General features: G+C 40.7%; 1 protein-coding gene across 2 annotated transcripts in view; it reads right to left on the reverse strand.

Moving 5' to 3' along the window:
* The window catches only part of RBM39 (RNA binding motif protein 39), a 42,220-nt gene that overhangs the window by 5,599 nt on the left and 11,878 nt on the right, over nt 1-24,743 (reverse strand). Inside the window, exons 4-13 of one of the 2 annotated variants that reach the window (XM_015408229.1) lie at nt 19,668-19,862; nt 19,263-19,328; nt 19,122-19,172; nt 13,576-13,693; nt 12,337-12,489; nt 9,610-9,747; nt 9,073-9,138; nt 6,611-6,815; nt 6,360-6,437; nt 3,209-3,241 (exon numbers count right to left, since the gene is read on the reverse strand). In XM_015408229.1, coding sequence (XP_015263715.1) covers nt 3,209-3,241; nt 6,360-6,437; nt 6,611-6,815; nt 9,073-9,138; nt 9,610-9,747; nt 12,337-12,489; nt 13,576-13,693; nt 19,122-19,172; nt 19,263-19,328; nt 19,668-19,862 — 1,103 coding nt within the window. Of the gene's footprint in view, nt 1-3,208; nt 3,242-6,359; nt 6,438-6,610; nt 6,816-9,072; nt 9,139-9,609; nt 9,748-12,336; nt 12,490-13,575; nt 13,694-19,121; nt 19,176-19,262; nt 19,329-19,667; nt 19,863-24,743 lie in introns of both variants that reach the window. The other variant, XM_015408228.1, reaches the window with a different exon arrangement.

Raw genomic sequence — 24,743 nt, forward strand, 5'->3', positions numbered from 1 at the left:
TACAGCAGAGGCCATCGTCCTGGAAGATGTTGATATGCTGCTTTGCCAACACCATGCCCTCCTTTTGAATGACTCTGGCTGCCTGAAGCTTGTCTTCTGGGAGGTGGGTCAATATTTCAGAGAACCTTTCCCAGAGAGTATATTGATACCTGCTCATGCAGGCCAGATAGTTAGTGGTTTTGACACCCAATGCTCCGGTGGAGTAGAAGCATCTGCCAAAGGCGTCCAATTTTTTACTTTCTCTGTCTGAAGGTGCAGAGTGTGTCCGTTTAGATTTTGAGGAGGATGTTACAACCATAGAGTTTGGTTGAGGATGGGAGAATAGGAATTCGGCCCCTGTCTCTTGGACTCTGTACATACGGTCCAGTCATCTTGTCGACACCGGGGCTGACTAAGGTTTCTCCCATGGTGCCTTTGTAGCTTGCAAAAGGACACTGAACATGGGTAATGCCAGAGTGGAAGATGTATCAAGCTGGACGATGTCAAAAACCACATCCGTCACCTGCGGGTGTTGCTGAACGACAGAGAGGCCTAGGGAATGGGCCATTCTTTTAACAAGATCTGTGTATGACGTGAGATTGTCGGATGGGGAGATGGGCAAATAATCAGCGACAGCTTGATTAGGAGACTTATGATCAGGGGAGTTGAGAGCCTCAGATGCTTCGGTATCGGAATTGTCTTCAATTGAATCGGAGGAGTCCTGGTGTGGCATTTGGACAGGAGTGTCCTGTTGACCAGTTAAAAGGTCTTGGTGGAACGACAGGGGTGGAAACGACTGGGGTTTGGAGGATGACTGTGTTCCAAGTTATGCTGGGAAGGATCGTCTGCAGGAGGACGAGAGAGAGATGCTGAAGGTCTCGACCTGTAGGGCGATCTCGATCTATGAGCAGAGTGGGATGAATATTGATCCTAGTCGGAATAGCACGCCAGAGTCAACCATGGCAAGGATGGTGTGGTGAATAAGCCCCATACAGATACCACATCTGTTGTTGATCCCAAGACAGAGGTGGGGGGGGGGCAAGAAGACTTGGGGGGGGGGACGGGATCGACTTCTGGACCGTGGACGTCTCAGAGACAAAGCGGCAGCCTGTCTTTGAGAGGAGCCCGTATAATCTTGGTTGTCGATATCTACAGATTGACTGTGCAGACGTGGAGGGTGACGCTGCGTATCGCATGAAGCATATCGGTGCCGACGTGGATCGATGTTGGGAGCTTCCAATACCATCGACAACGGGGAAGGAGACGGAGAAGGCTCTGCATCAATTTTTTTACTTAGGAGCTCTACCGTTTCGATGTCGGAGTAAGGACGCTCCATTTGGTGGACAGGGGAGTCCAAGACATGGATGGTCGGTATCGGTGGAGGGGCTTGGGCCTCCGGTATCGATACTGTTGTTGGAGCGGGAGGCACTTTAGGGGCATCACCCAGTGCAGCCACCGCTACTTTCCCCTTCTTTGCCACCTTAAGGGGTTTGGAAGAGCCCTTCTTTGCGGGCTTTTGCTCCTTACTTGGCCTGGACTTCTTTTTCACCGGTGTGGAAGCGGAGGATTGCGCCTTCAATGCCGGAGGCTTCGGCATTGGTTGGCCGATAACGGAGGCAGGCCTCAATGCCGGAGCCGTTGAGGTTGATGGTTTCTCGGCGTCCATCACTGAGGAAGGATGTAGGGCCGATTCAAGCAGGGCCGCTTTAAGTCACGCAGCTCGTTTTTTTCGGGTCTGGTTTGAAAACCGAGCACAGTGGCGACAAGATTCGGGTCGATGAGACTCTCCGAGACAAAGAATGCAAAGGGTATGACGGTCAGGAGGAGCAAGTTTACTACCGCAACCCTTGCACCTATTAAAAAAAGCCCCACTTCTTCTCCATAAAAGAAAAGAAGAAGAGGGAACGGTTGAGGGGGGTGTAGCCCGAAGGCCTGAGGTAAACTCCCCCTCAAAAGAAAAAAAAATAACTGTTTTTGAAGAAGAAACAAACAAAAAAATAAAGTTAGAGAAAATTTGGAAATAATTCCTAAGAGCTGTGAGGTGAGCTAACAGCGAACCGATCAGACCAACAAAGAAGAGTGGTAAGAAACACGGTGGTAAGAAAGGAACTGGCGGGATGTCCGCGCCCACCCCTTTGGGCATGCGTGGTGGGGTTCCTGCGCATGCATGCCCGAGGGACTGGGCGCGAAAATCCATTAAAAGAGCTTGCTACAGCACCGATCGATCCAGCAACTTTTCTCCTTCCCCCCTCCCTCCCCTTACTTACCACAGGTAAGCCTTCTTCCCCGCCCCTGCCTGACCCCAACAGCGAGGCCAGGGTGGCTTCGAGGTACTGGGCCCGCAAAACCCCCCCCCCCCCCCCCCCCCCGCCAAAGTAACTCCCAAAGCTTTCAAAACGTTTTCCCCCCTCCAGTCAAGTCCATTTTAAATTATCTGGTATCGTCAAAGCATAAGAGACAGATATTTAGTTTGCTTTTGTCATGTGCCATTAAATGGCTTAAATTCAGGAATGTGCAAGAAGAAACATAAATGGACTTAGAGCAGTTTCACTTGTGGAAGATCTTGTACAACACCTCCCTATATATTATAGTGCCCAGAAACTGGATAAGATCTTGTAGACACACAAGTGAGAATACAATAAGCTTGACTTTGTGCAGGTGGCTACTGCAATATTTTTCTTGTTTTCAGGACTGTGTCATTCGGAGGAGACAATAGAACCCCATTCCATAAGAGGAACTCCAGTTGTAATTGTCTGGACTCTGCTCACTGTACACTCAATGGGACTGAGGGCTCTTAATTATATAACATTTGACTCCTTTAACTAGGGAAATAATCAAATAGTATCTTTTGTCTCATGGTCAAAGGCCTTCTGTTCTCCCAAAACATACTCGTTTTTCACCAGGCTACTGTTTTGCATTTCCCCCTTTTAACTTAAGTAGTCACATATCTTATATAGAATTTTATACAATCTAGGTTATATAGAAACATCTGATAATACTAAAAACCATTTCTGCATGCTTGGAGACTTCTGTAAGCATATGGTCCCCGCCTTTTCAGGAGGAAGATATATTCTGAAGCTTCTGTGATCAACACAACCTATTCACTTGACCATTAGAGCTCATTTACAATGTTTTCATCTGTCTTCTCCTTAAAGACTTTAACTTTGAATCAATTAACAGCTCAGGTATCATTTAAGCCATGTATTACAGAAATCAAATTCAGCCTCACCTTCACTCTGCTGTGAAAGTCTTGTCTGCAAATCTAAAAAGTTGTAGAGAAAGTTTAATATCTTCTTAGAATGAACACGATACTATAAAATATCACATTAATATAGCAGTTCCCTAACTTTAGCTATCTAAAGATTCTCATTTTTACATTTTTTTTGTGGACTAACAAACACTAACCATCAGCAGCAAACACTACACATTGACTACACTTTGTAAAAGCTCTTGCAGTATCACAAGTGACCTGTGGAGACTTCTGACCTTTGGTATCCACAAAATAATGAGGACTCTGACTGGCTACATGTAATTTTAAGAAAAATATTTTTACTGTCTGTACTTGGCCTACAAGGTCAGTATCAGAAGGTAGCTGATTCTATACTGCCACAAGACAAAAGTCAAGTTCTAACCAATCTTGCCCTATGACTGAAGTCTGCACCAGAAGCAGCAAGGAATTTCCTCATTGGTTAATAATTTCTAACTAGTGGCCAGCTGAACAGCAATGGGAAGAGCCCTGCAAATATTTTCAGAGAGGCCAATGGAAGGGGGGGGGGGACACCAGCATCACACAAAACCTGAATTTGGGTATTAAAACAATTGGCTATTATTGTCTATGGATGCTAAGTGGCATCTCTCTTTGTCTGCCGAGACCTCTGCACTGGAAATTAGTGTGGAAACTAGTTTTAATTTTATACCAGAAGGAATTATAACACCTGCATTAGAACTGTACTTCCTTGGACTGAGTTCCCTGGACTGAGCTACTGGTTTCCAGCAACCAAAGAACACATTTTCCAGCCAGTGCTTTGAGGTGATCTGGAAGCCAGGTACATGCCAGTGATGGCAGCTCCAGGAGTTCCCACCCTTCAGGAGAGGGAAGCTGATGCTGCTCCCATCCTCTGAGAGTCTCTGCCCTCATTCCTGGAAAATGGTTTTTACATTACTCTGTTTTGGCTTGGTTTTTACATCACCATGATGGCAATAAAAGCCCCTCCAAACTTACAGAGGGCTCATGGACCACCTGAAGATTGCCCCCCCCCCCATGGTCCTTGAAACAGCTTTAGAAATGCTGCACGAGGAAAATTCTTTAATTCCTCTATGTACTATTAGTATTGTGTGCTGCTATACTGGCAGGCAGATACCAATAAGAGAGAATTTATCACACATACAATTCAAGATTAATAATGTGAATCTGTGTTCGTCAATATTTCAATAATGCGTCATTCAGTAGACCAGGAGTCCCCGACATGGCACCTGTTGATACCATGGCACCCACCAAGAGCTTTTAGAAAGAGGACAGGGCTGGTAGGTGCAGTTTGTTCCCAGCAGGTCTTCTGACTGGCTGTGCAGATTAAAAAGTATTCTGTTAAACAGAGCTTCTGCCTGTTGCTTTTAGACTTGTTGCTTTTAGACTTGTATACAGCCTTGATCCTGACATTGTGTGGCTGGCTCTGTCTCCTGTGGCAGCCAGTTTTGTGATTGTGCCCACAGCCCATTGTCAAAATTCCAAAAGTCCCAGCAGGATCAAAAATGTTGGAAACCTCTGCAATAGGCTATCTATGCCTTTTTATAATGATCAGAAGCTGGATAATGGAAAGCAGATGGGGGGGGGGATTTTTAATCAGCCTCACAGCACAAATGTGGAATGGGGGGCCCCAGAAACTACATATGTAATTGCCAGAGGATGGAGTTGTTGTTTTTTAAAAGAAACGGAAGAGATGCCAACAATATGTGAAAACTAATGCATGCTCCTAGCCTAATTGGTTTACCAATATCATTTAAGAATGCTCTTGTTGACATTCTTTTCTAGCCTGGCTTGTTTCTATTGACAACTTGTTTTACTGTTTTAGTTGTGGGCCACCTTGACAGGCAGCACACAAGTTTTCTAAATAAACAGACTGCTCCACAACATAGTTATCATCCAGTTTTGACATTACATCTGCACAATTAATGAAATAAATGGTTTCTTAAGAGTCCAATATCATAATACACTAACTAATCTGTTGACAGCATAAACAAAGGGGGGCTAAACTGTGGCTCAAGAGCTGCATGTGGCTCTTTCACACATATTGTGCAGCTCCAGGCAGGGCAGCTGGGGAAGCATGCCTCCGGTCTTAGTAGACTTGAGGTATGTGGGGGGGGGGGGCAGAGAAAGAAAGCAACTTTAACTTTAAATGCATTCTCAAAGTGCCCCTGCCAGCTGGCTTGGCGAAGGCATTTGTCTCTTTAAATCCCTTCTCCAAGCCAAGCCCAGCCGGCCGGCCGGAGATCCTTGGAAGACCCATTTAAAGTTTCTTTCTTTCCACCTCTCCCTCCCTCCCATTCATTTGTCTTTCTATTCACCTCTCCCTTTCTCTTTTCCCCTTCCTTCCTCTCCCCATCTATTTGCTTTCTTTCTACCACTTTCTTTTCATCTTTCTTTCTTTCTTCCCCTCCCCTTCCTTCCTTCTCCCACTTTGTTTCTCTCTCTCTCTCCCTTCCTTCCTCCCACTCCCACCATCCCCCATCTATTTACTTTCTTTTGTTTCTCTCCCTCTTTCTCCCTTTTTTCTTTCCACCTTTCTCTTCCCTCCACCCTCCCCTTCCCTCCCCTATTTACTTTCTTTCTCTTTTCCCCCTCCCCCATCTGCTTTCTTTCCACTTTTCTTTCTCTTTCTTTCTCCCTTCTTTCCTTCCTTCCCTCTTCCTCCCCATCTATCTGCTTTCTTTATTTCTCTCCCTTTCTTTCCACCTTTCGTTCTTTCTTTCCACCTGTCTCTCTTCCTCTTAGACAAATAAATATCATTAGCAAACAAATAAATATCATTAGCAAACAAATAAATATCATTATCAATTTCTTGTTTTACCTTTCGTTTTTATTTTGGTAGTCTAATTTAATGTTAATAAAAAGCAAATTTGCATATTTTTCAATAAAAATGTGTATATTTGTTCGTGTCTTGCGGTTCTCAAACACATAGGCGTTTATTCTATGTGGCTTTTACGTTAAGCAAGTTTGGCCAACCCTGACATAAACCCTTAGAGAAACCCATCAAATAATTTGTCTGATAGTGATTTAGTAGAGGTGCAGAAAACAAAAAGAGACAAGATCTTCTAAAATGGTTAAGCAACTAGCAGATCAATACACAAGTAACTTCCTCTTTATTTTAGAGAACAGATTTTACCTGCCACAGCTCCAAATGCTAGTGATCCACTCATCTGCAGAGCTTGCTGAGCAGCTGGAGGAATCTGCAAACCAGTACCTAAAATAAACAATGAATGTATAATGAGAATCAACTAAACTAGAAGGCCTACAATATATGCCCTAGTTACCCACCGACTATTCTTCTAGACTGAAAAACTTAGTTGAATGGAATGTGGTAGCAAAAAAATACCGAAAGAAAATCCAGGCTGCTTTTTTAATCACGACACTTACCTTCAGCTAGTCTTGCCATCAACTGAAGGCGACCAGTTGTACCCAAGTCAATGCCAGTCCTTTCCAATTCATCACTGTCCAAAAATGAGCTGGCACTAGATGCATCTGTACGCTCAGTTACATGACCAACTTTCATTGGCCTACCAGCTAGCTCAAAACCATTCAGTTGCTCTAAGGCCTTTTTAGCACACTCTGAGTCTGAAAACTAGAAAACACAAAATTTGAATTAGACAATTATTTGTAGAGGGCTCTGTTTCAGCACTCCTTTTTGAGACACATTTATACTTATTTGAAATTAACAGATGGCCCTGAAGAAATTGGAACAAGACCTATTTTACAAATACAGAGATTTCTGCCTTCAAATAGACAAAGTGAAACCTTACAATTAAGTTATTATCAACAGTACACTGTATTGCTACACATTACTATACATTTTATAGATGCCTACAGAGACTGTATTTATATTACGACAAAAGCTTTTTTCTTAAAAATTCAAGTTATAATTGGGGTTTTCCATATTTCTCAGCTGCACTGAGATTGTGTCAATTATCATGATTTCCCAGTCCCTTCTAATTTCTTCTCTCAATTCAATTCAAAACCTTTATTGGCATGGATCAGAGTCATAAACAGAATTTCTTCTCTCTAGAATTTGGTAGCTTTATGTACCAGCAGAAAGTTCTCCAGGAATGGAGTAGCTTGTTATTTTATTGTTATGTTACCTAATTAGCATCCAAAAGCACCGTATCTACATATGCTCCCACAAGGTATGAAAGCACGAGTCAGTTTTGCCACATTTTTTCCAGCAAGCAAATGGATACTGACTAATAGTATGATAGCCAGCCATTGCTGGTTAAGGTACCCTATACTAGTATCTGCTTCAAACAGCAGCTCCCTTACATTAAAGGGAGTTGAAAGTAAGTTTTCCTAGCACCTCCCTCCCTTTCCTTTAAGCACCAAGCTAAAACATTTCTTTCTGCTCAGCTTTCAAGTGAGGGGTTCCATTTTTTTAGCTGTTCTATGGTTGTTTCAATCCTGAGGATTGTTTTATAAATATCATATTTAAGCTATTTATGATGTTTTATGTCTTGGCTTTTATTTTAATGGCTTGCTTTGTTGTCTATTATTGATAATTTTATGCTAATTATGCTATGATAATTTATTGTACTGTTTTACATTCTGGGCTGCCCTGAGCAGATCTCTGGAGAGGTGGCATATACATTTTCTAAGACAATTAAGACCACATCTTTGGGTCTACTGGTCAGACAAAATCTCTTCCCCACTTAGCTAGGTATCTTGGATCCTTCTGCCCATGCATTTCTTCTTAAAACTGCATAACAGAGCTCGTGGTTTGCAGACATATGGTTCTGTTTTGTAAAATGGTCTCAAAGCTTGTTAAGCCTCCATTAAGAATTCCAATAAAAAGGAAACAGCTTTAAAATGGATATGGAGACAATCCCAAGGAATTTGTTTGCTTCCTATTTTTAACTGCAAGAATGGTTTTGGTAACATTCAATTTTTAGTGACCTCACACCTTCTATAGACTTTGTTTTCCAAATTTAAACATCCTATATTAAAAGTGGAAAAGACATATTGGCTAAAAAGAATATGAACTAGGAATAAGTCATTAGTCCCCAGATCAGTAACACTGAATGCACTGGTTATTTCTCTGGAAGTTGTAGCTTTTGCATCCTTGCCTTGTTCTCTCTGGAAGTTCTGAGGTGAATGTTATTTGCCCCACTGGGAGGAAGCAGGTGCAAGTGTTCAATGCATGTGCAGTATCACAGGAGAGCAAACAACACCACCTCCACCCGCTCCCGGTGGCCACTCAGTTGTTTTGGCAGCCAAATTAGCGTGGAGAGGAGGGAGTTATGTTTGTGCTTTTTACACAGTAGTAGCTACCAGGACTGACTTGCAGCTGTAGTATAGCTGCAAGTCCCTGTGGCAAACCTGTGCAAAGAGTAACATCTGGTTTCCCTCTTAGCCAATACATTTCCCATGGATTGCTGATCTGAATGCATCCTGAATGACTGTTAATGGAGCACCACATATGAGATTTATAAAATGTTGAATTTCCAAAGCTAGTTCTTCAACAGTAATGTTCTTGAATATCTATAAATGGTTAAATTTCCAATGATACTCTGTTCTATCAGAATCCATGGGGCTACTGGGCATGTGCGCTACCCTTTACGGTCTACCATATTTTAATCCCTATACCTTCTTGAAACTGATGAGGGTTAACAGAAGATAAATATGGAGAATCTGTTGTGAGATCATGAGAAAAAGTATAAACCCTCTTCACATACCCTGAAGATCACTGTTGTAACAAACTGTAGAAAGATAAGGAATTTTTAAAAATCTACATCAGTTATAAAGCTGTTAACTTTAGTGCCTGTCAAATTATGGCATTGCCAAGAACAGTCACCTTCCTGATGAAAGATCATACTCAAAGTTTATAAACTTACGGTAATGAATCCATATCCTTTGGAGCGTCCTGTTTCACTATCCATCATCAACTGAATGCTTTCAATCTGAAAGGGATCATGAATAACCATTCGTATACAGTAGCCACAATAATTCAAATTTAATAAAAATATTTTATTTATATATTTAGACATTATTAATAAATTATCAAAGTAGGTGAGAATGAACTAGCCAAACAGGATAAATATGTACTCAGGACTATTTAATGGAAGTCCAAGGCGAAGTGTCATGTTAAACTGAAATATGATCAAGAGGAGTAGGCAGGGTACACATGCATTCAACAGAAGTAGTTAAAGCCAATAAAAGGGTAACACATCATTGATTAAGTCATAGCACTGTTACAAGATCATGGCAACACTTTATACTCCAGGTTCAAGCTGATCAGAGCACTTTAAACACAGCCTCAGTTATTCAGATTTGGGAACATTTTTCACAACTGGCTGAAAATGTGACTTCAAATGGTTTTAAGTAAATTCACTCTGTAGATTTATTATGCATCTAACTAACCAGAAACTTACCCGGCCAAATGGCTCAAAAATTCCACGAAGCATATCTTCAGTTATGTTGAAGTGTAATGATCCGACATAGAGTCTCATGGGCCCAGCACTACCTTTCTGCAGATTATTTGCCATTGCTGCTGCTCTGTTTTTTTCTGCCTAGAAAAGTGATTTAAATAGTAAAGAGTGGGTTAGTCGATAGGATTTAACAGTAAATTATTCTACATTAATAGTTTCAGCCTGTGTACCAGTTGAATGGCTCTCATTTCCACATATATAACAATGAATAAGAAGTAGGACCAGCTGTTACGGCAAGGGAATTAACTGCTTCCTTTCAGCAAGAAAGGATATCACAGTATATTCACCCACTCAAAATCTGCCACATGAAGAGAAGAGATTGGATTTATACCCCGCCCTTCACTACCCAAAGGAGTCTCAGAGCGGCTTACAAACTCCTTTCCCTTCCCCTCCCCACAACAGACACCCTGTGAGGTAGGTGGGGCTGAACAGAAACTGCTCTTTTTCAAGAACAGCTCTTATCAGAACTATGGCTTGCCCAAGGTCTTCCAGCCAGGTGCAAGTGGAGGTGTGGGGAATCAAACCCGGTTCTCCCAGATTAGAGTCCGCGCACTTAACCACTACACCAAACTGGCTCTGGCACTGGCTGAAGGGCCTTCCATGAGTCAGGAACAAGATTTTGGAATTAAAAGCCACTGTTGTCACTGATCATATTTAAATTAAAAAGAAGCAGCCTGAAAATTAGTTTAACAACTTGTTTTCAGTGTTAGCACTTGCCTTCCATTTTACTACCAAATGCTGTATAATTAGCACAAATAATCAAATAAAATAGGTGCATTACACTTGCTTTTATTATTAGCTCCCCACATCCTGCTTAGCTGTTTTGAAACTAAAGCAGCTGCCATAGCCCATCCCTTGTTCAATTAAAAAAAGATATATAGGTAAGTTGCGTCTATAACTGATGTCATTCAAATGGTCACCTGTGCAAATCAGATATATGGGGCCTATGCTGAAGCTGCTTCTGACATGTTATTACTCTACCTGTGATTTGGCACTCAAATCCTCTCCCCCAAAAGGAACTTTTGACTCTATGTATGTCCTGTGCAGCGTTCCGTGCGCCTTGGTGTTTAGTCACGCTGGCCACATGACCACGGAAACGTCTTCGGACAGCGCTGGCTCTACAGCTTTGAAACGGAGATGAGCACCGCAACCCTAGAGTTGGATTCGACTGGCTTTCGAGCAAGGGAACCTTTACCTATGTCCTGTGAGGAAGGACAAAGTGATTTCTATTTACTTCATTCAGACTGCCACTTGCAGCTTAGCTCAAATGACAGTATCAGCTGCAACAGGGAAAGGGGCAAGTTGTGGAACCGCACAGATGGCCACTCAAATATCACTAATTACAGATAAGCAGTGTATCTTTTCTTCATGGTCTCTGTGTAGTCCCCTGTTTAAGGACAGGTGAACATTGGACGCTATCTACTATGTGAAAGATAAAGTCCATCTGGGGTAAAAGATAAGGTCAAAGCACCATTCTATTCGAATGACAACTGAAGAAAGGACAGCAGAAATGTCCCACTGCACAATGAGCAAATGTAGTATTCACCAGAAATAGAATTTTAAAGGAAAGCAAATGCAAGTCACAGGATATTATGAGTTCAACCGTTTACCCAGTAACTTTCAAAGCAGTAGATACAAGCTCCAGGAGGGAACTGGAAGATGAATAGATGGCTGAAGTAAGGCCCTTTAAAATATTTAGTCAAGTCACTGGAAAACAATAGACCACAACAACATGCCAAGCAGAAATAGCTGTCAGGGTTACTTTCATGGAAGAGCCACATCCAACTGATGAAATGTGGAAGTAGCACAGAGTAATTTATTTTTATTTATTTATTTGATTTTTGCCCTGCCCCCCCAGCAAGGCTGGCTCAGGGCGGCTTACAGCAATATAAAATGGTACAATAAATAATAAAACTAGACAAACAAATTTAAAACCGTAATTATACAACTTAATAAAGTGCTAGCACTAATTCCTCAGGCACAGTCAGTATCATAATTTACTACAGATGTCCCAGGCACTTGGGTCAGGCTATAGTTAGATCAAGCTATATTTGGGGGGACCAAGGGGGTTGGGCTCGCTCCCCCAAACTGTTAGATGTCAGTGGAGGCAGTGGTGGTGGCGGCTCCAAAAGCCTGGTGGAAGAGCTCCATTTTACAGGCCCTGCGGAACTGTAACAGGTCCCGCAGGGCCCTGATCTCCTCTAGGAGTTCATTCCACCAGAATGGAGCTGCCACTGAGAAGTAATGATGCTGTTATTGGATCCAAAGCCAGCTGAGACATGGAAAGGTTTTCTTCCCCATTTTTGTCCCAAAGAATTTTCATAGAAATGGCTCCCAGAAGTACAATGGTATCTTTTATGCTTCATCACTGTGTCAAGAAAACTGAACAGGAAGATGCTCAACTCCTTCCCCAGCAGTAATACTCCACCGCCCCCCAGGTCTGACTACTAGTTATTCCATAAAGCTTTGGAATGCTCTGAAGCTGCTTCTGCACAGATCAGGAATTTACACAGAGACTAACAGAGAACATAAAGCTATCAAATTTCCCTGGGTAGATTTCTGAATACCAATAAAGTTAACAGGACTCAAGATACATTCATTAAAACCTCTTCAAGGTATTGCACATGACCTTTACTGATAGAGCTACAATACAACTTTGTGCAAACTTACTTGAGATGCCTGTACTATAATCGGTACTCCCAACACTCGTTGTCCTGTTAATCCAATTGCCAAAGGCACTGAACTGACATCCACAAATTCTACATAAGCAATTCCCTTGGAACGCCTGGAGTTTCTATCAGAAATCATGCGTACATCACGAACCTAGGAAGAGCAGAAAAGTTAAAGCAACATATTAATCAGAATACACTTAACTGGCATACATGTTCTATAGTCAGAGTACTATATGACATTACACAAGCAGTCAGCATGGAATTTCATTCCCTAATTATGTTTGTCATTTTGGGCCACACGTTTTATTTCTTTACATAGAAAGTACTTCCATGAAGAAAAAGGTGTAAAAACACCGTGTATGCCACTGAAGGCCTCAACAAGCAAGCATGAGTTTTGTAACATGCACATATGGTGAGAAGCCTCAATAAGCATAGGAAACATATAGTGTGAGATACACAGTCATACCCAATTACCTAAACATGATTTTTGGATAGAAAATTTAATGTTTGAAGCCACCTTTTGAAAGATTTACATTATTTAATAATAATGGTGTCACCCCCCCCCACCTCCACATTACTTCCAGCATTGTTTCTAGGCATCCCCTGGGCCATGGGGTGGTATTTCAGGAAGCACAACACATTGCAGTTGGAGGTAGAAACTTTGTACGAGGCAAGCAGAGCTCTGTTGGCAGTATTTTGGATCGGACACATTTTTTTAATGCCTGTGTAGATACATACAAAATCATGCAAGCAGTGTAACAATGTCAAGTGTAGTGAATAATGCTTCAATGCCCTGCATAGCTACCCCTAAAGTTCTCAATGAACTACTCATATTCTACCTCTAATTACTGAACTAATCCCAGTAGTATGGAGTCTTGAGCTGTCCTGCAGTACTACAAAGTTCATATCTTAAAACAGTTGGTGCCAAACTTAAATCCATAAGGAAAAATATTCTTCCTCTTTCTCTTTCTAAATCTTTTACTTTCAAAAGGATATACCATTAAAAATTATCCTTGTAACTTGGTCTCGCCTCTGCTCTATAATCTATCCTGACCACGTGTTACACTGGGGGCAGAGGCCTGCCCAAACATTTCAGTGGCAGAATCTCGCAAGTCACTTCAGATGCAACCAAATTACTTATTTTATACAAAAGAGGCCTTGGCAAGATCCATTTAATTTTGCTTTTACAGTGGCAGGAGGAATAGCAGAATAAATTTTAAATTCTTTAATCACTCACTTTTCCTACAGTAGAGAAAAATTCTTCCAGGTCTCTTGGCCTAATTCTTGCAGCAAGTTGCATACAGAACACTGTTCGAGCATCTCTCTCTTCTGGAGTAAGATTATCAATAGGTTCTCTGAAGAAAAAAAATCAATAATTTGAATTTCTGATTTTAAAATGTTATGTGAGCATATTCTGCTAGTGATTTAGACAATTTACTCAAACAGATGGATCAACAAAAGGTTCTAAGACAGAAATCAAATGTAAGTTGTTTCTCAAATATACCACATACACAGCTTTAACAAGGAAGTCTTCCACACAGGAACAGCATGTTGTGGCTTCCTCACTGTTGATGCGCCTGCAGTTGAAGTACAGCAGCAATGCATTGTGCAGGGGGTTGGACTACATGACCCTGGAGGTCCCTTCCAACTCTATGGTTCTATGATTTGAAATGACAGCTTTTCCTGGTTCCCCTGAATTGCCCCCAAGGCTACTAGCCGTTTTGCAATAAAAAAATAATTGGCACTAGAATATTCTTATGTCAATTTACTGTTGTACTGGTAGGTGTAGCAGGTTCTCTGAATTCCCAGCTTTCTTTCTTTGTTAAAGAAAGTCTCTGGTCCCCTTCCCTTATGAAGATATGCCTTTTCTTTCATCTCTGCAAGAAAGGGGGCTACAGACTTACTTTTTTAAAAAAACGGAAAGCTGGGAATTCAGAGAACCTGCTACACCCACTAGTATAACAATATTCTAGTGTTATTAAAATAAATGCCTCCCAGCAGCGGGGATAGGAAACGGCTGCCGTATGGGCCAGAAATCCAAAGCCATCCAGGCTTTACTGCAACCTTTTCCAAAACTTCAGAACAAGGCAGGTTTCAGAAAGATCAGAGGAAAGCCAAAGAACCCCTCGGAGATGCATGAATGCACCATGATACTGTGGGGAAGCAAGAAAAAAAGATTCCCAAAAGCACTAAACTTACAATGGAGAACAGGAATAATTTCTACCAAATACTCATTTGATTTCCATCCTGTATGTCTTTCCTCAAGGAACCTGAGTAGGGATGTGCATTCGGTTTGTTTAAACCGAATGCACCCTCAAAAATGGCCCAAAAGACCAACAGGAACAACATTTATATAGGCCCTGCCCTGTATAAATTGATGGTGCAACCGCATTGGACCACTCATACCACACAGACCTAGAAAAGAATATTTATAGCACTGGAAAAAATGCAGAAAAGGGCAACTACAATGATAAGAGGACACTTTCCCTATGAAGAAAGGTTAAGGCGCTTGGGGATCTTGGCTTTGAGAAACAATGACTGAGGAATGGCATAAGAGGTTTACAAGGCTATGCAATGGCACAGAGACCTAGAAAAGAATATTTATAGCACTGGAAAAAATGCAGAAAAGGGCAACTACAATGATAAGAGGACACTTTCCCTATGAAGGAAGGTTAAGGCGCTTGGGGATCTTGGCTTTGAGAAACAATGACTGAGGAATGGCATAAGAGGTTTACAAGGCTATGCATGGGATAGAGCAGGTAGAGAAAGAAGTACTTTTCATCCTTTCTCACAAGACAGGAACTCATGGGCATTCAATGAAATTGCTGAGCAGTCAGGGTAGAAGTTAGAACAGATGAAAGGAAGTACTTCTTCACCCAAACAGTGATTAACACATGGATTAACACTTGTGGCTAGTGGCTATAGATAAGAAAGAACTCTTGGTCTCTGGGGCAAGTGATGCTCTGGTGCTGGGGGGGGGCAACCCCCTCACCTCTTTTAATAGTACTGGATTCCTTATAGTTTTTTAAAAAAAACTCCTGAACACCAGCCACCAATGGACCACTGCCCTGATCCAGCCTCCATCACCACCTCTTGTGGTAGTGAATTCCATGTGTTAATCACTGTATTTTTTCCAGTGCTACAAGTATTCTTTTCTAGGTGTGTGTAGTCTGAGTGGTCCAATGCAGTTGCACCATCAATTTATACAGGGCAGGGCCTATATAAATGTTGTTCCTGTTGGTCTTTTGGGCTTGCACTGCCACAGTGCCACTTGCTCTGGAGTGTGCCACTTGTTCTCATGGCAAACAAGCACCTCCCAAGACAGTTCACTTTCCCTGAGATTCTGTAGGAGAGACTGACTGCTGGGTGCTGCCTGCTTGCCTGCCTCATGGAGGTAATGGAGGTAACCTGTTTGGGTGCCCATAGAATTGGGCCCACTGGTCCAATGGCTTTGGGACATGGGGGGTTATGTGGGGAGAGGCTCCCAAAGCTACCCTGAAAATGTGGAGCCTCTCCCTCAAGCCCCCTCCCCCCCAGAGCCACTAACAGCACCATAGGGAAAAAGCAACTTTTCCCCCACCATAGAGAACAATGGAGAAGATGGGGGCAACCTGTTTGGGGGCCTGTAGAATTGGACCCCCTGGTCCAATGTTCTTGAAACTTGGTTGGTCTCTTGGGGAGAGGCTCTGAGCAGCTACCCTGTGAGTTTGGAGCCTCTCCCTCAAACCCCCTCCCCTCCAGCCCCCAGAATATACCCCATGTTTTCGCCATTTACTTCAATGGCCCATAGGATATAATTGGCCCAAAATTGACATTCAGCTGGCCAAAAGACTCCCTAATGGGCTTGTACTGCCGAAATTTACATGTGGGAGTCTTTCTGCCAGTTGAAATTGATTCTGCCTATTCGGCCTAATCCGAATCAGCTGTGTTTGTTTTTTTGCACACCCCTAAACTTGAGAGGTTATATAGGATTTCCAGGTCCTCCAACCCAGGCACTGGCAAGGCACATACCATCTTAGGTTTTAAGCAAGTTAACAGTATACTCTAACCATAACCTGGATCCCTTCATACCACAGTCTCCTTGCCACATCCCATGCATTTCTGAGGATCTTCCAGCACATAAGCATAATGGCACTTTCATACTTTAAGAAATCATAAATAAAGGTTTATTTTTGAGACTGAAGAAAGCCATTACAAAACGTTTTGATTTCCCACGTTAGCTGGGAGTGAGCTCTCAGATCAGCACATATGGCCATAGCTGGGATCCCTCCACAGATCCTATGCCTCCTTTTTATTTTATTTCTTAATTTGGCCGCACCCAAAGTTTGGAATAGTAGAAAGGTATTTATTTCTACAACCTAGGAGACAGAAAGAAATCTCAGTGCAGCGAAGTGCAACTGATTTTGCCATTATATAAACACCAACAGGAATTGTCCAAGATATAGGATTGACATGTCAACATATCTATCTCCGACTTTCATATCTTTATGCCCTTTCACTATGTTTTCACCAGAATTCAATCTAGCCAAACGGGAACCAAATAAACCTAAGTCTGTTATTTCATCTGGGCTATAAACCGCATCAAAGATGACACAACACCCCCAATTTCACCCTCCTTAGACAATATCTTCCCAAGTAACTATTACCCACTGATCTACCAATGGTTTTAAATTTTCAGCTTCAATTTAATCCATTTTGAGAAATATCTTACTCCCCCCCATCATAATACTTTTGGGGTATAGTCCTGAGAACCCAGCACTTTGTTCTAGCTATTGGGTCACATCTCAGTATTGGGCTCTGGCACCTGGATCTAAATCCCCAGATAGGTGGGGAATGTGCGCTACTCTTAATCTGCCCTGCTGCTTAATCTGGGTGCCCTAAAGACAGCACTCTGCTCCCCCACCCCTCTCTCACCAATGCTGCTTTCTCCTTCCTCTGACAAACCTTACTGCACATCACTTATCAGGACAGGCTCATATGTCTAATTTCCTCTTTCTTCTCCCTCCCCGTTTCTCCTTAGAATAGTAACATTTGCTTCGCTTAGGATTTATTAGTTTAGGACTTGTAGAACAGTTATCTAGTGTGTGTGTTACCAACTATGTATTCAGTCTGCTAATTACCTTTGCTATTATTCTGTTTAATAGATTCTTAACTTTGAAATAGTACCTGTTTATTTCTAAGAATCTGCAACCCATGATGTGGTGTTAGATCAAATCTTGGATGCTGGTATACGCCTGGCAGAATGGTTCCAAAAAATAATCCTGAGCTGAGACACATATGTATAGGTTTCTAACATTTGGGTAACATTCAGAACAGGATTTCCCCCATCCTTCTCCCTAAAGTACCTGTTTCTCCATCTCCAAAACTTCCATTTAGCTGTGACACTGTCACAAGTATGGATACAAAGTCCAAGCTTTATTCACTCAGCGGTTACATAACATATGCCTGAGTTACACCTTTGCTTCCACTCTTATTGCAAATAAGGGTCCCCTTGTTTGGGCAAACTGTATAGAAATACTACAAAGGAGAAGTCAGGAGTGAGCTCCTAAATACTGATGGAACTCTGATTTATGCAAGAAAATCTCACCAAACAAACATAGGGAAAGCACGGACACTGGATTTGGCAGCACAAAGATGTGCAAGACACAACTAGCAAAATCTGGCAGTTAAGATGAAAGCAAGTGGCCAGAAAGACTAAGGTAGCAAAGGTCAACACAGTGGCTCTGTTCTGTCTCTGTCGCCCACTCGCTTCACCACTCATGTCCCAACCTCCCGGGATACAGGCACCACCTGCATCTTCTTGTATGCTGGCTGCCTGGGGCTGAATTGGAAAGGGTCAGCTTTATCCCCTGTACCCAAGATAGTAGTTTCTTGCTTTGTGGGAGCCATCACCATGGAGCAAGAAGGCAGATAAAAGGACCAAAGTTCTCTTACCTTGCCCTTCTTCTCCCTCCCTGCATGAAAATATTTTGCAAGTCAACATGTTAGTATATAACTAATAAGCCAATAAAATGCCATTAGCACCCCAGAGGTGTAACACAGTTGCCTTTCACACCACAGGACAACTAAGCATAAGCAGAATCAAAGGTACCAACAAGAAGAATATGCACATTCAGTGTTTGGGGCATCGTCAGTATGTTTGGAGGCATGTTTGGTCCAACTTACATAATAACAACCTTGGTAGGTGCTTTCTAAAGCTTAGGAGACCTGGCCCATACAGAAACTGAATAAAGTTTGCCCGTCAAGAATTTGCAATGAGACTTCCTGTAGTGGCTTTTTGTTCCTGAGGAAGGACCAGAGACACTGAACAATACCTAGGAAAAGTGTTGATAACTATTCCAGACTTCATTGTTTCCCTTTGAGAAATTTCTATTCTGGACTTTGTTCTTTCCCTTTGGGATATTGTGGACTTTTGTATTTTCCTATGATGGATTACATGTGTTGAATTACCTGTGTGTTGAAGGCTCTTTTTGTTAACTTTGGTGCGGGTTTGTGCAGTACACAGTTGTTATTTGCTGTTTTTTTGGCCATTCAGTGTTTGGGGCATCGTCAGTATCACTGCTATGCAGTACAACAATAACTGCATGTATTCGCTCTTTCTGAACCATCAGATATGCCCACTATCCAACACAATCTGTAAGTAGCACATCAATATAAATAGTTTGAAAGTAGATTTTAGAAGCTGCAACTGTGAATAGGATTTGCAAAGAAAGCATCTGGAATGCCTTACAACATTCAACACTGCATAGCTAATTAAAATTAAACAGCAGAATTCAAGCATACCTCACAGGACTCTTGTCTTTTCTGAATGGACTTTTGCTCCTGGAGCGCCGTCTGCTATGGGGGGAAAATACGCAGAATTATGAAAGTTATAAATATTAACATAGTCAGTTAACTGCCCAAAGTAAAATAAGAAAAGGAAACCTTATTTTGATGCTGTGAGGCAAGCCAATCTTTCCTCTGATGGCACTGTTGAATTTTGGACCAGAACTAGATGTAAAAAAAGAAAGTAATATTAAACATTGCATACATGTAACAAGCCTATAATTTACTTGTTGGCTTGAGATGTACTATTAAAATCAAGCTTATTCACCGATATTTCAATTATGAATCACCACCAATAACCCAATTATGAATCACCACCACCGAGATACTGTCATACCACTATGGTCATATTACTGCAGATGCTACATTACTGGCCTGAATAGTTCAATTTCCAATGATTAAAAAAAATCAGCCCAAGATAAAAATACCCATAGAATTTAAGGTAAAGCTCATATTACTATAAAAGTTGTTTTAAAATGTATTTTTTCTTCAAAAACAACTTACTAGGGAGTTCTGTAATGTCCTCTGAAACGACGTTCTCTGCTTCTAGAACGGCTACGTCTGCGTTCTTTACTTCTGCTGCGTTTCCTTTCTCGGCTTTTGCTTTTTTTCCTCTCACGTTCACGACTTCGTTTGCGTTCCTTACTTCTGCTTCTTTTCCTGTCATGACTACGACTTCTGCTCTTGCTCTTTTTTCTCCTGAGCAAGAAAACACAACATGTTCAGGTATCCTGTTTTCAAAGGCAGCAAGCATGAAGAGCCAGTTAACAGGCCCTGGTAATATCCAGATGGAACTGTATCAACTGTGTTTCTATTCTGCTACCAAGTCCAATCAAGGTGCACCTTTTGACCTCAAAAGTCCTAAACAGTTTAGGTCCAGAGTATTTGAAGGGCCTCCTACCCCAACCAACCTGTAGGTAAGAACTTTCTGCAGAAACCTACTCTATCTGAAATACATTTGGCAGAGTTCCATGGAAAAGTCTTTTTAGCTGCTTCCCCAAGCTGCAGTTTCCACAAAATGAAACTGATACGATACATGCAGATCCTCTGGAGGAGTCTCAAACTTTTTTTTAATTCTGGAAGGCTATTAATGTCTAATTGATACCCTTTAATAATGCAGCCTAATTTTTTTTAATATTTAAAAAATTTTAATATTTAAACATTTTTATCTCTATAACTATACTTCAGTTTTTCTTTAACTATGTTTGAGTAGAAAGGTGATATAGAAGTAAGCTAAAATAAATGTACACTAGGCCAATTTTCAAGTAGGGTAGAGCCAACAAACTCATTTAAATATATTTGCATATGTCGTCAACTTAATATATTGCTGCCGTAGTCTTTAAATGCCTATTTCCTTCCAAGATTAAGCAGGGGTTTCATTAACCATGTAAGCAAGATACAACACATAAGAAGTATCAGGTAACCAAGATATACCACGTTGTTTTTGCAGAAAATCACAACTTACTCTCTCCTGAACATTTAGTGAGACTTTCCTTTCATTCTTGCCTGAGTACACTAGATGTGCACCATAAGGACATTATGCTCCAAATGGAGGAAGAGTTATTCCCATTACAGCCAATGGTTTAACCCACTTCAAGTTAGCTATTTGCTTGTTAAGGGTCCTTTAAACAGTAACAGAAATACTTTTAAAAGTAAATTAAATGTCCTATGGAATTTGGGTGCCAAATGTTCTGGAATGTTACTGTTTACAAACAGGTAACCTTATGTCATGCCAGAAGGCTAGATGCAATTACATTAAAAATGTTAATCTTTGTCCATATTATTTATGTTCTCTATATGGCTTTTGAAGAGTTAAGAAAAGTGTTCATTCAATTACTACACTAGCTTCAATTTTTTCAGATTGATTTCTGAATTTCAGTGCCATAAATGGCTTTTAACTGTAGTTTTCTAGCAGTGTGTACTCAATTTGTCCTAGGTGCCAGTATCTAAACATAATGCATCTCACAATACTTAACAGCTAGGATCCAGTGATACACAAACAAGAAGTACCTGGTGCTGTTCTGCTTACACAAGCACAAGGACTGCAGCAAGACATAGCATTTTTAACTTAATAAAAGTATGCATATATATCAATGCACAATAGTTTGTATTATTTGTTTTTGCAACCATCAGACACTATGAACTATGCCTTGCACACACAGAAAAGACAGTAGGGACAAAACTGCTTTCATGAAACAGGCTCCATTATTACTTTGAAGTTCTCATTTGTTTTGAAATTTTATTCATCATAGATTCTATTCCTTTGCACCTAAAAATTCTAGGTAATAAAGAAGTGATTTCTGAGAGTTTGCACTACATACCATTACTTAAAGAAAACAGTTGGTTAAGGAACTGTTGGGTAGCCAGTTTTAGAAATTTAACATTTATGGTTCCTCTGGTACAGCTAGAACCTAAGAGCCCAGTGACTGTCTTTACAACCAATTTAAACAAGAGTTTGGGGGTTCATTATTTTTTAATTCTGTAAGATACTGCAACATACACATTAAGAATGTCAAATAAAATTTTAAAAATCATAATTAATTCTTTGTCATAGTCACCTGTAGTAAAACTGCCTCCAGGATGATGCTGAGCTTGACACAGTTAGCAGAGGTGGCATTTAGTGAAGCATGCTAAATTTGCCTCCAGTTTTGGGGATTAAGCCATGTGACCCATTCTCCCCCAAATTAGGATGTATATGGGAATTCTGTCATGTGCAATTAAATAAACTGTCATTAAATCTGAAATTTTCACTAACCATAATTTGAGGGACAGAAGTGATAAGACCAAAAATCTAGGCAGCATTCCTTTTCATGTCTCTTCTAAACAAGAGTTCATTCCCATTCCTATACCACTTTATAAGTGCTTTAAATTATGCAATACTGATTTGCTTTTTAGTCTGCTAGACATTTGAACAGCCTTAAAAGGGGATTATAATTCAAACTATAGCAATGATTGTGACATTTGCCATGTTTACATTCTACAAATACCTTTTCCCCTGCACAGAAAGTAATGGTTTTAGTTTCAAGATTATTTACTTCATAATCTAGTTATGTTTACAAATGGCATAAATAACAGCAGTATTCTTATAACAAATATTTCAGTACAGTACTGCAACACCATGAGAATAGTCAACTGCTATATAGCAAGGAAGATCAGGTCAAAGCTCTTTAACACTATCATTCCCTAGAAAAAGACAGTGATTACTTAAATTTTGTTCTTTGCAAGTGCAAGGGCATCTGGACTACTCTATTTTCCCAGCCAGCAGAGGGGGCAGCAAGGATCATTTAGGGTACTTCACTCCCAAGTGAAGGAATCAGTCACTATAACTGTTCGCATGGGTACAACAGATTTGCAAAATACACCTAACAGGCTACCTATTATTGCAAACGTTGTCTAAAAAGCCAAAGATTACTTATTGTGTTCCATATCAATGAATGCAAAGTGATAACTGATCATGATGCATTTAAGGGCACAGCACTAAAACATTTTTTTTTCATCCTGCATTTTTTTTTGGTATAATATCGGGGCATGGGTTTAAGATGACTAGAAAATGTCTATAATAAAGGAACTTTGTAAAAGCGCTGAATAGATAGCACAGAGCATGTGAAACTCATGTTTGTCAGACTTCGCTAACGGATAAAATTATTTATGATCTCCGGAGTTTTGGCCACTTGCTACATATTATACAGCAACATTTCCTTGAGTATCAGGCACCATTTATTTACTCCATTTATATTATGCCTTTCTTCCTAATGGAGACCTAAAGCAGCTTACACTTTTCCATTTGATCCTCACAACAACCATGTGAGATAGGCTATCCTCAGAGTGTATGACTGGATCAACGTCATTCAACAAGCTTCCAAAGCAGTAAGGGCATTCAAATCTGCATCTCCCACATCCTCATCTGAAACTCTAAGAACTATTAACACACTAGTACTCTTCCACAGTCAGCAATATAGCCAATGAGGTAATGTTTCAAGCAGAAAAATCCCTCCTGCCCCATCTATCAGTACTACCACACTAAAGCACCGTGGTTTAGTGGCTAGGGTCAGACTAAGATCTGGGAGACCTTGGTTCAAAGCCATGGAAGCTTGCTAATCTACCTCTCAGGGTTGTTAATGAGGATAAAATGGAGAAGGGCAGAACACTGTAAGCCACATCAGGTCCCCACTGGGAAAAGTAGAATATAAATGAAGTCAATAAAAATTGTTTCCTTGAAGACGATGGAAGAAATTGAGCTGAATAAAACCTGGGCTGAACATTAGTCCCTCCCTTTCTGCAGCTAATTTACAACTTAGGCTGGAAGTGCAAGCCTTTGATGAAAACTTTGGGCAAGAGCCAAAGGGGCTCTTGACCCTTGGCTCTTAGCATGTGGTCTTGCGTATACTACTGTACCAGTGGAACCATCAACCGCTTAGGATGTCCTTACAACTCACTACCTGCCTTAAGTCTGTATTGGGGAGTTGTTGGTGTATGAATGTTTTTGTAATCTTTATTTTTATATTTCATTTTGCTATTTTGAATCCCCAGTGTGAGAGAAAAAAACATTCTAAAATATATACCCTAACTTAAAAGCCCTCCTACCCCAGCAAAGCAGACAGAAAAATTAGTATTCAGAACAATTTACTTTTCAATTATTGACAGCATGTATTCTCCTGGGAAAGTAGTTTTTCCCAGGTTAGTGGCAACATTGGAGAAATAGCACACACACACACACAAAGCTTATACAAAAATATCACACACAACAGACTTACAGGACAATGGAAATTTAATTTCCTAAATAAGAACAAGCAGTCACAATATGGAAAAATTTCTTACCGCTTCTAGTCAGTGAGAAACTATAAATGGAGGTCTAACTGTTCTACTACTACCTTTGATATTGTGTACCTGCTTTAACTCGAGCAAATATTTTTGGTCAGTGTATTTTTGGGAATTCTACACCTGTGTGTCACTCTAAAATATACATAACCGTTTGTGAAGCTGAGTTTTGCAATACATTGACTAGGTTAGAAATTCTTGGCCAAGATCAGAGATGCTGTTCCGAATGGCCATTATTATGACAACATAAAAGGATATGAAATCCAAGTGTATCATGAAATTCCAATATATAATCCAGGTATCTAATAAATCCATATTTATTTCAATTCCATTGATTTGTGGTCAAGAATGTGGTCAAGAATGTAAAGAACCCATCAAGATGGAATAAAATACCTGCTTTCTAGGGGTCTTCTATTAAAATGACTGAAATCCTTCTCCCTTTTGTCAAAGCAAAACATTTAGTTTCCATCTTTTAGTTATTTATTTCAGGAAGCTGCAATTCTCATCTTATGCCTATTATTTTTCACTTTATCCAAAGGAAATCAAAAATCCACCAATAGCAAACCTAGAATACTACAAAAGTCAGGACCATTCAATTCAAAGCAGGCATAACATCTCTTCAACATCTCAGCTACTGAACCAACCTGCAACTGATGATTAAAAAACAAAATGTGGCTCAGAGCGGATTGGACAATCTCACGTGTATGCAAAACAGAAAATCTTGTCAACATATGAATTCAAAAAGAGGCTTTCCCAAAAGCT

This window comes from Gekko japonicus, unplaced genomic scaffold, assembly GCF_001447785.1.
Source record: "Gekko japonicus isolate JY-2015 unplaced genomic scaffold, Gekko_japonicus_V1.1 scaffold211, whole genome shotgun sequence".
Lineage (NCBI taxonomy): Eukaryota > Metazoa > Chordata > Lepidosauria > Squamata > Gekkonidae > Gekko > Gekko japonicus.